Here is a 12,335-nt window from a genome sequence, read left to right as displayed (position 1 = left end):
AAGCAATCGCCTAGGGCGCCAGAATAATTGGTGGGCGCCGTTCTGCCGGAGGGGGCAGCAGGCGGCTCCGGTGGAGCTGCCGCAGTGGTGCCTGCGGAGGGTCTGCTGGTCCGGTGGAGCTGCTGCAGTCGTGCCTGCAGACAGTCGGTGGACCGCCCACAGGCATGACTGCGGCAGCTCCACTGGAGCCACGGAGCACTGGACCCTTCGCAGGCACCACTGCGGCAGCTCCACCGGAGCAGCAGGACCAGCGCGTGGGGCGGCGAAATTGCCATGCGCCTAGGACACTCAAACCCCTAGCGCCAGTCCTGCTGCCTCCCGCCCAGCTCCTCCCCCAGCTTTCATCTGCCCCCATCCCCCGCTCCGCCTGCACCCCTGCTTTGCCCTCATCCCTGGCTTTGCCTGCACCTCCACTCCATGTTCTTGCCCCACTCCCAGCTCTGCCTCCAGACCTGATCCACCTCCATCCCCCGCTCCACTCCCAGCTTCACTTCTAGCCCCAGTCCACCTGTACCTCCACTCCACCCGCAGCCGAGCTCCATCTCTCACCCAGCTCCACTCCCCCGCCTCACTAAGGATGCAATTTAGGTAACGTGGGCCCTGATCAGGGCACTTGGCTGGGATGTGGAAGACTGAGGTCTGAACCCCTAAATCTGGAGCACGACTGGAACAAAGATCTGCCCCCTCAATGCCCCCACCTTACCTGAGCATCTTAACCACCAGACTACGGGACTGTTGTTCTTAATCTCTCCCGTTGTAGTTGTTCCACTATGTAGAAACACTTAAATATTCGCTGGGAAGAGAGAGAGCAACTCGATAGCCTGATGATTAAGGCGCTCACCTAGGAGGTAGGAGTTATGGATTTTATTCCTTCCTCTGGATCAGGCACAAAGATTTGAATCTGCATCTACAAACTTTAACAGCTTCAACAATAGAGAATAAAAGCAACACACCTATAGCTTGGTTGTTAGGATGCTCATCTGAGACATTTATGGAATCTTGAGTTCAAATCCCTGCTCCAGAGTGGATTCAAATCTGGATCTCCCACATCCCAGGCAGTGCCCAAACCACTGGGCCATAGGTTATAAAGGAACACCACCTGACCCATCAAGTTTGCAGTCCCAAAATGGACTTTTCCAAATTCTGAATTATTTTCAGAACCAAACTGAATATTTTCCCTGAATTTTTCCACTTTCTGGCTGAACTGAAAAATCACCCAGCTCCATTCAGCACATTATTTTTCTTTGACCTTTTAAAATGCTGTTTACTCTGAAAAGTGAAACTGGTGCCTCCTAATTCATGTTTGCTCTGTGTATCCAGAGTTATTTCTGTTTATTTTAACAAATAAATCAGTGCTTATTTTAGCATTACTGAACCAACACAGCTAAGAGTCAGCGACCTGGATTTTATTCTACCTTGCACATCAATGGCAATGTCTAAAGCTATGTATGAATGTATATATTTATGGAAAAGTTCAAGGCTACGGTTTTGTGCAAGTGTCAATGAGTATAATCAGCAAACTATGTAGTTGCATAGGCATAAATGATGTATTTAATCTGGCCTGCAGGATCTTCATTACTGCTGATGAAGCACTATATGGAAAGAACACGTTGACTTTCAGACCTCAGACTGAGTTTACAGGGCTGGAAGTTACAAAAAAAAATTTTTTTTTCTTGCATACTGAGCACATTTAAATACGGAAACCACTGAGACCCAATTAACTTGGGATTCCACAATATTATGTAAAGAGAGTCACTTTTCAGAGTAGAAATGCATTTTTAAGATAGCATAGTTTTTAAGTAATATGCTGAAAGACCTTCAACCTGGTCATTCAGTTGATGAGCACATGCTGATTAAACAACTGGAACCGATCCCTTTACTTTTGCAGATCACTCAAAAATGTTAGGTACACACCTTTTCAAATGTCCAGTGTTTAGAGCCTCTTATCAGGCCAGCTATAATTTCAGCTACACATCGTTGGGTACTTTCATGAGAGTCTGCTACCAGATGTTCCAAGTGGGGCTTCAGAACTGGCAAGAAGGCATCATCAAAGTTTCTGAATATGCCCTGTTAAACAAGATTACACTTAAAAATGTTTCACTTAAAATATTTTTAACCTTTAACATTGCATACAATTTATATTAATATTCCCAGGCTAATAAGAGCACCAGCTTGTATTGCTACTGTCACTGAAAAACTAGTAGTGTTAATTCTGTATGGAATATTCCTTTTCCTATTTAGTGTCCCAAACACCTCAGAATTTGGACCCATCTACGGCTATAGCAGATACAATATACAAATATGGATAGTACACATACATGATGCATCATTTTGAGTTGTACAAGTTTTTAATTATTTAACCAAATTTATAAATATTAACAGTGTTATGAGTCATAGAATCATAGAATATCAGGGTTGGAAGGGATCTCATGAGGTCATCTAGTCCAATGCCCTGCTCAAAGCAGGACTAATTCCCAACTAAATCATCCCAGCCAGGGCTTTGTCAAGCCTGACCTTAAAAACCTCTAAGGAAGGAGATTCCACCACCTCCTTAGGTAAACCATTCCTGTGCTTCACCCTTCTAGTGAAAAAGTTTTTCCTAATATCCAACCTAAACCTCCCCCACTGCAACTTGAGACCATTACTCCTTGTTCTGTCATCTGCTTCCGCTGAGAACAGTCTAGATCCATCCTTTTTGAACCCCTCTTCAGGTAGTTGAAAGCCGTTATCAAATCCCCGCTTATTCTTCCCTTCTGCAGACTAAACAATCCCAGTTCCCCCAGCCTCTCCTCATAAGTCATGTGCTCCAGCCCCCTAATCATTTTTGTTACCCTCCGCTGGACTCTTTCCAATTTTTCCGCATCCTTTTTGTAGTGTGGGGGCCAAAACTGGACGCAGTACTCCAGATGAGGCTTCACCAATGCCAAAGAGAGGGGAATGATCATGTCCCTTGATCTGCTGGCAAAGCTCCTACATATACAGCCCAAAATGCCATTAGCCTTCTTGGCAACAAGGGCACACTGTTGACTCATATTCAGCTTCTTGTCTACTGTAACCTCTAGGTTCTTTTCTACAGAACTGCTGCCTAGTCATTTGGGCGCTAGTCTGTAGCAGTGCATGGGATTCTTCCTAAGTGCAGGACTCTGCACTTGTTCTTGTTGCACCTCATCAGGTTTCTTTTGGCCCAGTCCTCTAATTTGTCTAAGTCCCTCTGTATCTTAACCCTATCCTCCAGCATATCTACCACGCCTCCCAGTTTAGTGTCATCTGCAAACTTGCGGAGAGTGCAGTCCACGCCATCCTCCAGATCATTAATGAAGATATTGAACATTACTGGCCCCAGGACTGACCCTTGGGGCACTCCGCTTGATACTCGATGCCAACTAGACATGGAGCCACTGATCTTAACAATATTTTCTCCGTAAGAGACATAGGAGATTGAGAAGCAAATTTAAAGTTTAAGTATATAGTTAGGTAATGTTTCTCATATGTTCAAAATAGAATTATCCCCAAGTGTATATGCCCTCTCTATATCACCACTATTAGAGAAAAATATATTTGGAGAAATCAGAAGACAGTATAATGAGGTTGGTCGCAGTGGTGCTTAGGGCATACCTTCTCTCAACATTTAATAACAGTGATTACCTGGGTCACTGAATGCAATGCTTTTCACATTGATTTGATAATTATCTATAAATGGGAAGTAACTTATCCATAAAAATCTAGTTACCTTGAAAAGGCAAAATCTGCGAGGATTAAATTTGTCTTTTCCTTTTCTGTCTTCTAGAGATAGAAACTTTATTAACTGCTCAACAAATTTTGGATCGGAAAAGTGATCATATATGATTTGTTCTGCCTGTAAAAGAAAACAGTGATAAGCCTTAGTTTAAATTCAAGGTGCTTAACTACCACAATGATAAGAGTCTCATTTGGGAGGAAAAAATCTTTCCAAGTCTTAATTTTTTTTTATTTTTTAAACTTTTGCCAAATCATGCATGCAGTCTCCATTTTCCCCAAACAAGCATTAGGTCAACATCTTAGTGCCATGAGGCTTTTACTCCTATAGTGATGCTGGGCCATCTTTCCTTCCACTAACATAATGCCTTCAAAGCAGCCATTTCCAATGGCACTGACTACGGTGCACCAGCTCTGTACTTATGAGCACTCTCCTGATCACTTCAAAATCTTTATCATCATTTCATGAATCACTTATTAGGGAAACTATGAGGGCACTGACACGGTCACATTTTTAAGCAAAATGTATCCCAACTAATCTGAAACTTGGATCCCCTGCATAGCAATTTTCCATGGTATTTTTTAAAATTTATTTTGATTTCATACATTCAGTAATTTCTCATTTTTATTCTTTCCCCTCAAAGAAGCTCCAATTCAGTAAGGCACTTGAGAATACCCTTACCTTTAAGCATGTCCAAATTAAGTCAGTGGGATTATTCCCATGTTTAAAAGGGTGTCCACATATTGCATACACCAGGAAGTCAAATTCTATATTCTTATTTTATATGTCTCTACAAATCCAGACTATGCCTGACTGGAAAGGATTAAAACATCTCAGAAATACTTTGTTTCATAATGCATATACTGCTGTGAACCCACTACATAATTCTAGGTGCCCCTACTTTTTTTTTTTTTTTTTTTTTTAAATAGGCACCAACACCATCAGTACTTCACTCAAGTCTTTGCATTCCAAGGAAACTCCACCAGTCCACACCCACACCAGCATCAGCAAGTACATTAAACACCACAATGTGGCAGAGGCATCAAAGGCAACTGATTGACTTTTAGATTATCTGATCTTTGCTCGACATCAGGAGGAGATCGACTACCAAAACTAGCAGACTGGAAGGATCAAGATGATGGTACTGCAAGGTAGCTCTAGGACTCACTAACCTTTCTCAAAAGAGGAAGATTAGAGATGGTGCAACATCTGCAAAAATATATATTTGGTTACATGAATTAAAAACAAATTGTAAGGCTTATTTAGCATGATAACCATAGACTAAGAAACTTTAGTTTCAGATAAAAGTAATGATTGTGAAAGGGCTGGTCTGACAGCATCTGAGGCAGAAATCCTGTTTATCCACAGAACGGGAGTAACAGGCCTTCCACACCATGTTGCCATTATGCATCAAATCTGTTCTGGAAGAGCCACCTTTAGGGTAAAGTTCAGTGTCCACACTCACCTCCTTGCCGATGCTATCAACTATAATCAGCAAAATTGGTAATTGGTAGGGCTGTCAAAGGATTACAAATATTAATCACAATTAATTGCGAGATTAAAATAAATTGTGATTAATTGCAGTTTTAATTTCACTATTAACAACAGAATATCATGTAAATTTGGGGCAAGCATGTTTGTGTATGAGAGACCGTGTGTGTGTGTTGGGTGAACATGTGAGACAGAGAGAGAGAGAGTATGTGTGTGCTGGGGGAGTGTGTAGGTGAGTGAAAGACAAATTGTGTGTGAGTGTGTGTGTGTTGAGGGATTCTGCGAGACACAGTTTGTGTGTGTTGGGGAAAGTGAGTGTGTTCAGCACACTGTCTCTTTAAGCAGAGCACTTCCCAGCCTGAACGCTTGTTCAGACAGCACCAGCTGCTCCCAGTCCTGACCCAGAGGCTCCCTGTCAACTCACTGCAGCTTAGCAGAGACTGGGTACATGGGCAGGAAGACAGGGACACTCCAACATCACCCTCTCCCACTCTGCACAGCAGACAGGCGGCTCTTGGTGCCAAGCACCTTGGGGTGGGGAACAGGAGCAGTGGCAGCTGCAGAGTAGAGCACAGCAGTGGGGGGAGGAGGGGCACCCTGCTCCAGAGGCGCCCCTGGTGCCCTGGGCAGTGGCCCAGCCTGCCCACCCCTAAGGCTAGCAGCAGCAGCCAGGCTCCGTGTGTTCCCCAGCCCCAGATCAGCAGCAAATGAGTACACAGGGACCCCCAGATACCACCCACTCTTCTGCTCTGTGCAGCAGGCAGGTTCCCTGTCTGGAGCAGCTTGGCCAGTGGCAGCTCCATGGGGGAAGGAAGGAGGAGGTGGGAGCAGCAGTGGAACAGGCCGGCAGAAGGAGAGGGCAGGCAGCAGCGCCCCCCTGAGCATGGCACCGTGGTGTGTGATTAACAAATTAATTTGTTTTGAGTTAATTGCATGTGTTAGCCATGATTAATTGACAGCCCTAGTAATTAGCCATTCAATGTGGCCATCAACTTATTTCAAATATTATCTTGATGATTGTTCAGTGCTCTGATGACTTAAAAGTCAAATAATCTGTGCCAGTCTTGAAACAGAACAATCCAGACTTTCAAAAGAGCTTAAAAAAATCCTAGCATGCTTACCTCTAACAACTCCTCTCTCCTCCTCCCAAGCTTTGGCTGTTGCTCAGCTGAAGCATAAACTACCATATTTCTAAATATTAGAGGAAATATATATTAGCGTACTTCCCAAATAAATGGAAGAACAAAAAACAATTATGTTAATTCTCTACATTTTATATACTGATATCAAATTAAATTTGTGGTCTCCAACACCAAAATCTAAAGCAAATTTCTTCTTTCTTGCCACCACTGTTTGAGGTTGGTGACACTTACAGCCTTCTTCCAAAACACATGATTGTACATCAGGCTGTTGTGCAGACCGATCTCTGACATCTGCTGATATCCAGCATCTTTGGTCTCCCCTTTGGGCATCTTCCATCCACACTCACTGCGAGAGCCATCCTACTGACATAACACTCTGGTCTCTGTTGGATATGCCTATACCAATGTATAATAGTCTTCCTAAACTTGTGTTCAGCTGGAGCAACCCACATTAAGCCCTCTTACAACCTCGTTCTGTTCCCTGTCATGAAGTGTCCAACCACTGGATAATCCTGACATCTTCATTTTCATGGTGAAGAGCATACAGATTTCTTTTCTTGTGACTGGATAAGTCTCTCTTCTGTACATTAAGATGGGTCAAATACAGTTTTATACACTTTAACAGCATCTTTTTGTCACAGAGAACTGGAGTCAGCTCCCACCATTTGCACTATACAGCTTTAGTGTAATGCTGGGTATCACTTGATGGTTCAATCGTCAACAACAAGTAATCCTAGGTATTTAAATTGTTTCACTCTTCTAATCTCTCTGCCTGCATTCTCCTCTATGGTGAGTCCTTTTCCCTCATTCATGAAAGCCTCAGTCTTACCGGCATTGGTGCTAGGCCCTGCCTGCTCAAAGCTATGCTGTCACTATTCAAAACTGGCTTGCCAGGTCTCACAATCTTCCACACATATTACCAAGTCATCAGCAAACATCATGTTCCAAGCTGGTTCCAACTTTGTATATTCTCACCACATCCATAACAACTGCAAATAAAAGGGGGCTCAATGCTGACGCTCAGTGTAGGCCAATGTTTACTGGAAATTCTCTACGGAAGCCCAATTTAGTTTTGACTACAGCAATCACTCCTTCATACATATCCTGGTTTAACTGGATGTATCTTTCTGGCACACCTCTGTCACAAACTTTAATCAGATGAATGTATGCCTGCTTCAAGTCCACAAAGATTATACCCAGTTGCTATCTCTTTTCTCTGAACTTCTCCATGAGGATTCATAGAGCAAATATGTCACTAACTGTGTCCTTCCCAGCATGAATCCATACTGACCCTTTCACATTTCAACCATTCCATGCACACGCTTTTCAGCAATCCTCTATACTTTCATACCACGTGACATGAGCTTAATCTGATGACAATAAACACTTCTCAAACCTAGCGTTAAAAAAGGGCATTATTGGGGCAAATTTAGACCCCCAATATTTTTGTAATGATTGACTGTAAAACAATCTTTTACAAAATCCAAGACTAAGAGATGCAATTCCAACAGAAATAGTTAAACAAAAAATATACCCCACAATGTTTGCAGCACACAAAAAGCTCATATCACAATTGGCTGGAAACTGTTTTGCAATAAACATGGAAATGGAGACTATTTTCATTGTACATGCCCGGAGAAGTGCAAAAAAAAATTCAGTTTTAATTATAGTTAAGAAAATTAAAAATATTATTTTTAATCTAATAGTGTCCCTTTAACTTCAACAGTATTAGTCAAACTTTCTGTTTTTCTTATACAATTTTGCCCACAATGCACATAATTTAATAGTACTCACTGAGGCCAGGTATAGTATCCCCAGTGTGTTTTCTCCACAAAACAACATGACTCCCAAGCTTGTTTAGTCTTTGGTAAACTCTCACTATTGAAATGCAGCCACTGGTTATCAGATCTGTCACCAGCCTGAATGCTGGAAGGCTTGGGGACTCCACCTATTTTTAAAGATGAAATAATGTTGTATCAGATTTGCTCACAAGCCCATACTTGTTAAAAGACCCTCACGGTTATAATTTACTGTCAGCTTTTTCATGAGAGTGCCATTTCAAGAGTCTGTGTGTCACTTGTAAAAATTTCTCCATATGAAATTTTCCACAGAAGTTTAACAACAATACCTTTGTACAAACAGGACCTGCTAAACTAGAGTTTTTAGTTCTATTCTAACTAGAGCTAACTGATTGGAAATTAAGTGCAGTTAACACAACTGTAAATGCAAATATAGACACTTCATGGCTAGGAACAAGTGTTGTCCTGGATAGGGTTGCTACCTCTGAGGTACAAAAACAACAGGACATCCGGGATGATCCTGAGCCCATAAAACTGAACAGCTGGTAGTGCATACTGAGTAACCTTGCAGACTGCCCAGAACTTTTACATAAAAAAATAATAATAATCGATTATCCTTCAAAAACATGTACAGTAGCAACCTTAGTCATGGAGCACATACTTGTGCTTACAATCATATCAGTTAACTAGAGTTATAACACAACCAAGAAGTCTAGTCTAGACAGGACCAATATCTGTAAAATTTGTTTGGGTGTTCAGTTTAAAAGACAAACATATTTTCTTTCAAATACTTTTTTGAATGCTGCTCATCCTCCAGCAGTTCTGCTTACATTTATCTTCCAGCTTCCAGTTCATTTTCCATATCTTGTTTTTGGGAAGGTTTTGGTCACAAGTGGTGCAATACAGAAAGGGATAAGCACGTAGTTTGAAGTAGGGAGTCAACTTGTTAGCACATCAATTTTTCAAACTAAGAAAATCTGTTACAAAGATACTATTAAATCACAAGATTTACAACTTTAACTAACCCCTACTAATATAAAGAAGAGATTTGATTTTTCCTTCATGTGTGGTGTACTATGAAGCACCATTGAGAGAAGTCAAAACAGCACACTGAAATCCTGTAGTAAAAATGACTTAAACAACACTCGAGCCTGTGAAGTCTTGTTTAAGGTACATGTGAAGTTCTCTACCTGTTCCTATTTGTAATGCATGCATGCACAAAAGGGAAAGAACTTCCTCAACTAAGGTTTAAAATGTTTAAAATAATTGAATGTTGGGTTCTTAGGACCCATGGAACCAAGAAAAATAAAAATCTGTCCCACTGACAAATACAGAAATAATATAAAAAGAATGTTATTTAATATTTGTTTATACACAGTGTTCATCATAATCTGGATGATAAAAGGAGTAAGGAATGAATAGAAAGCAGAGGCACCTAATGGCATATGCAAGTCTGATCTTGTTCTCATTCAAGTTAACTGCAAGGCTCCCACTGTCTTCAAAGGGAGAAGGATCAGGCTTTGTGTCTATATATAAAATGTGTACACACACACACACACCCCTCCCTACAACCAGCTGAATAAACTACAAGTACACATCTACTTGTTAGATGTGAATACCTTTTGTTTTAAAGGCAAGTGAAAAATGTTTTAGTTAGGTTACCCATTTTGTTTATACCATAATAACAGAGAACATGTGTTTTCTGTTGGTAAGGTAGGTGGGAAAATATATTTCCTGAAAGCTTCAGGATAAATTTAGGTATTTAGGATCTGAAATCTCTTCTTAAACACTTACTGACTTCATAAGGGCAGATGGCCACCTTTTTGTGGGTTCTCTTTAACTGCTTGAGGATGCCAGCAACAGCTGAGATAGCCATCTAAAAAGGAGAATGAGGATTAATTCATCCATTTCACATTTTCAGTGCAAGGATTTGTCTAGTCATTCACGTCATAGTCATAAGAACATAAGAACGGCCATACTGGGTCAGACCAAAGGTCCATCTAGCCCAGTATCTGTCTACCGACAGTGGCCAATGCCAGGTGCCCCAGAGGGAGTGAACCTAATAGGCAATGATCAAGTGATCTCTCTCCTGCCATCCATCTCCATCCTCTCACAAACAGAGGCTAGGGATACCATTCCTTACCCATCTTGGCTAATAGCCATTTATGGACTTAATCACCATGAATTTATCCAGTTCTCTTTTAAACGCTGTTATAGGCCTAGCCTTCACAATCTCCTCAGGTAAGGAGCTCCACAAGATGACTGTGCGCTACGTGAAGAAGAACTTCCTTTTATATGTTTTAAACCTGCTGCCTATTAATTTCATTTGGTGACCCCTAGTTCTTGTATTATGAGAATAAGTAAATAACTTTTCCTTATCCACTTTCTCCACATCACTGATGTGATATCCCCCCTTAGTTGCCTCTATTCCAAGCTGAAGAGTCCTAACCTCTAATCTTTCCTCATACGGGACCCTCTCCAAACCCCTAATCATTTTAGTTGCCCTTTTCTGAACCTTTCCTAGTGCCAGTATATCTTTTTTGAGATGAGGAGACCACATCTGTACGCAGTATTCGAGATGTGGGCACACCATTGATTTATATAAGGGCAATAATATATTCTCAGTCTTATTCTCTATCCCCTTTTTAATGATTCCAAACATCCTGTTTGCTTTTTTGACCACCTCTGCACACTTTTGACCGCCTCTGCACACTAATCCTCATCCTCCCAAGTGCATGGTGAATAGCACTCCCTTTAAAGTCAGTCAACATCATCATATGGCACTTAGTCACACTAGCAGATGAGATTACTTCCTCCACAGCCATCTCAGCCCCCTCATCACAGAGAACACAAGACCTAAATTCCCTCTAAGATGCACAGCCGCACAGCAGCCCATTAAGTGCCGCGCAGGCGCTCAGGGCTGCAGCGGGGAGAGATGCCTCTCCTTCAGCTCCTCCTGGACCTGTTGCGATGGGGAGAGGCACCCCTCTCCCAGCCCCAACCCAGGCCAACCCCAGAGCTGCCATGGCAGCGAGAAGTGAGGAGGGACACTCTCCCCCAGCCCCAGAGCTGCCGAGGCCGGGGGAGATGCACCTATCCCGCAGCCCCAGCCCTGGAGTTGTCCCAGAGGGGAGAGGTGCCTCATCTCCCTCCCCCACCCCGAGCCCAGGTGCTATTGCAGGGAGAGAGAGAGCTGCAGATAGTCCTCTCTCCCTACCATAGCCCTAGGGCAGCCTGCACTCCAAGCCCTGGCCCCACCCCAGAGATCATACCCCCAGCCAGAGCCCTCACTCCCCGCTCCACACCCCAACCCCTTGCCCCAGCCCAGAGACTCCTCCTGCATCTCAAACTCCTCATCCCCAGCTGTAGCCCTCACTCCCCCACGCCCTAATCTTCTGCCCCAGCCCTGAGCCCCTCATCCCCGGCCCCACCCCAGAGGTCTCACCACCCAATCCTCTGCCCCAGCTCTGGGCCCCCTCCCACACTCCGAACCCCTCGGCCCATCTCCGCCACTTGACTTTTATTATGTGGACCAATATGGAGGTGATGTGTCATACATCATCTCCATACTGGTTCACATAACAAAATTCATTCTGCACATGTGTGGGGAAAAAATTAGAGGAACACTGCATGAGACACAGAATTAAACCTCTTCCACACGGCATGCCATAGCACTAAGCCTGCCATCTAGTTTCCTCTTCCCCGCAAGCCCCCACAATGCTGAAAGTGTTTCCAAGTCTCACTGACAAGCAGGATAAACAAAATTAATAGTACAAATTTTTGCTCATCTAAAAGCCCTCAGATCACCTGCCATTGCCATAGGACTTCCAAGATCATATGCAATTTGGGGGATGGACGTGTATGTGTAAACAAGGTCCTGCTCCCTAACTGGGGCCTCTAAATAACAAACAACAACAAACATTTGATCAGGGATTGGAAAAGCAAGAGAAATTGTAATCAATGGTACCTTGCGAACCACTATTGCATCGTGGTTGAGACACTGCACAAAGAATCTTATGGCACGGACAGGCAGAACCTTATCATCCCTCAGGAGGAGAGACAGAAAGCCAATGCCTATGTGTTCGAACTTCCAGGGGCTAGAAAATAACATATACAATGAATAGTGGAATGCTGCATGTAACACTGTTGTCCAAAAAAAGTTATAAG

At 42.9% G+C, this 12,335-nt stretch overlaps 1 protein-coding gene across 3 annotated transcripts in view; it reads right to left on the bottom strand.

Moving 5' to 3' along the window:
* PSME4 (proteasome activator subunit 4) overlaps positions 1-12,335 on the bottom strand; it is a 238,832-nt gene that overhangs the window by 73,185 nt on the left and 153,312 nt on the right. For all 3 annotated transcript variants that reach the window (XM_030557730.1, XM_030557731.1, XM_030557732.1), the window contains 6 exons: positions 12,136-12,265; positions 9,963-10,044; positions 8,164-8,317; positions 6,349-6,418; positions 3,731-3,856; positions 1,915-2,067 (listed from right to left, as the gene is read on the bottom strand). In XM_030557730.1, coding sequence (XP_030413590.1) covers positions 1,915-2,067; positions 3,731-3,856; positions 6,349-6,418; positions 8,164-8,317; positions 9,963-10,044; positions 12,136-12,265 — 715 coding nt within the window. The remainder of the gene's footprint in view (positions 1-1,914; positions 2,068-3,730; positions 3,857-6,348; positions 6,419-8,163; positions 8,318-9,962; positions 10,045-12,135; positions 12,266-12,335) is intronic.

The sequence above is a fragment of the Gopherus evgoodei genome, chromosome 3 (assembly GCF_007399415.2).
Source record: "Gopherus evgoodei ecotype Sinaloan lineage chromosome 3, rGopEvg1_v1.p, whole genome shotgun sequence".
Lineage (NCBI taxonomy): Eukaryota > Metazoa > Chordata > Testudines > Testudinidae > Gopherus > Gopherus evgoodei.
Note: the sequence above shows the minus strand (reverse complement) of the source record. Positions and strands in the feature narration are given on the sequence as shown.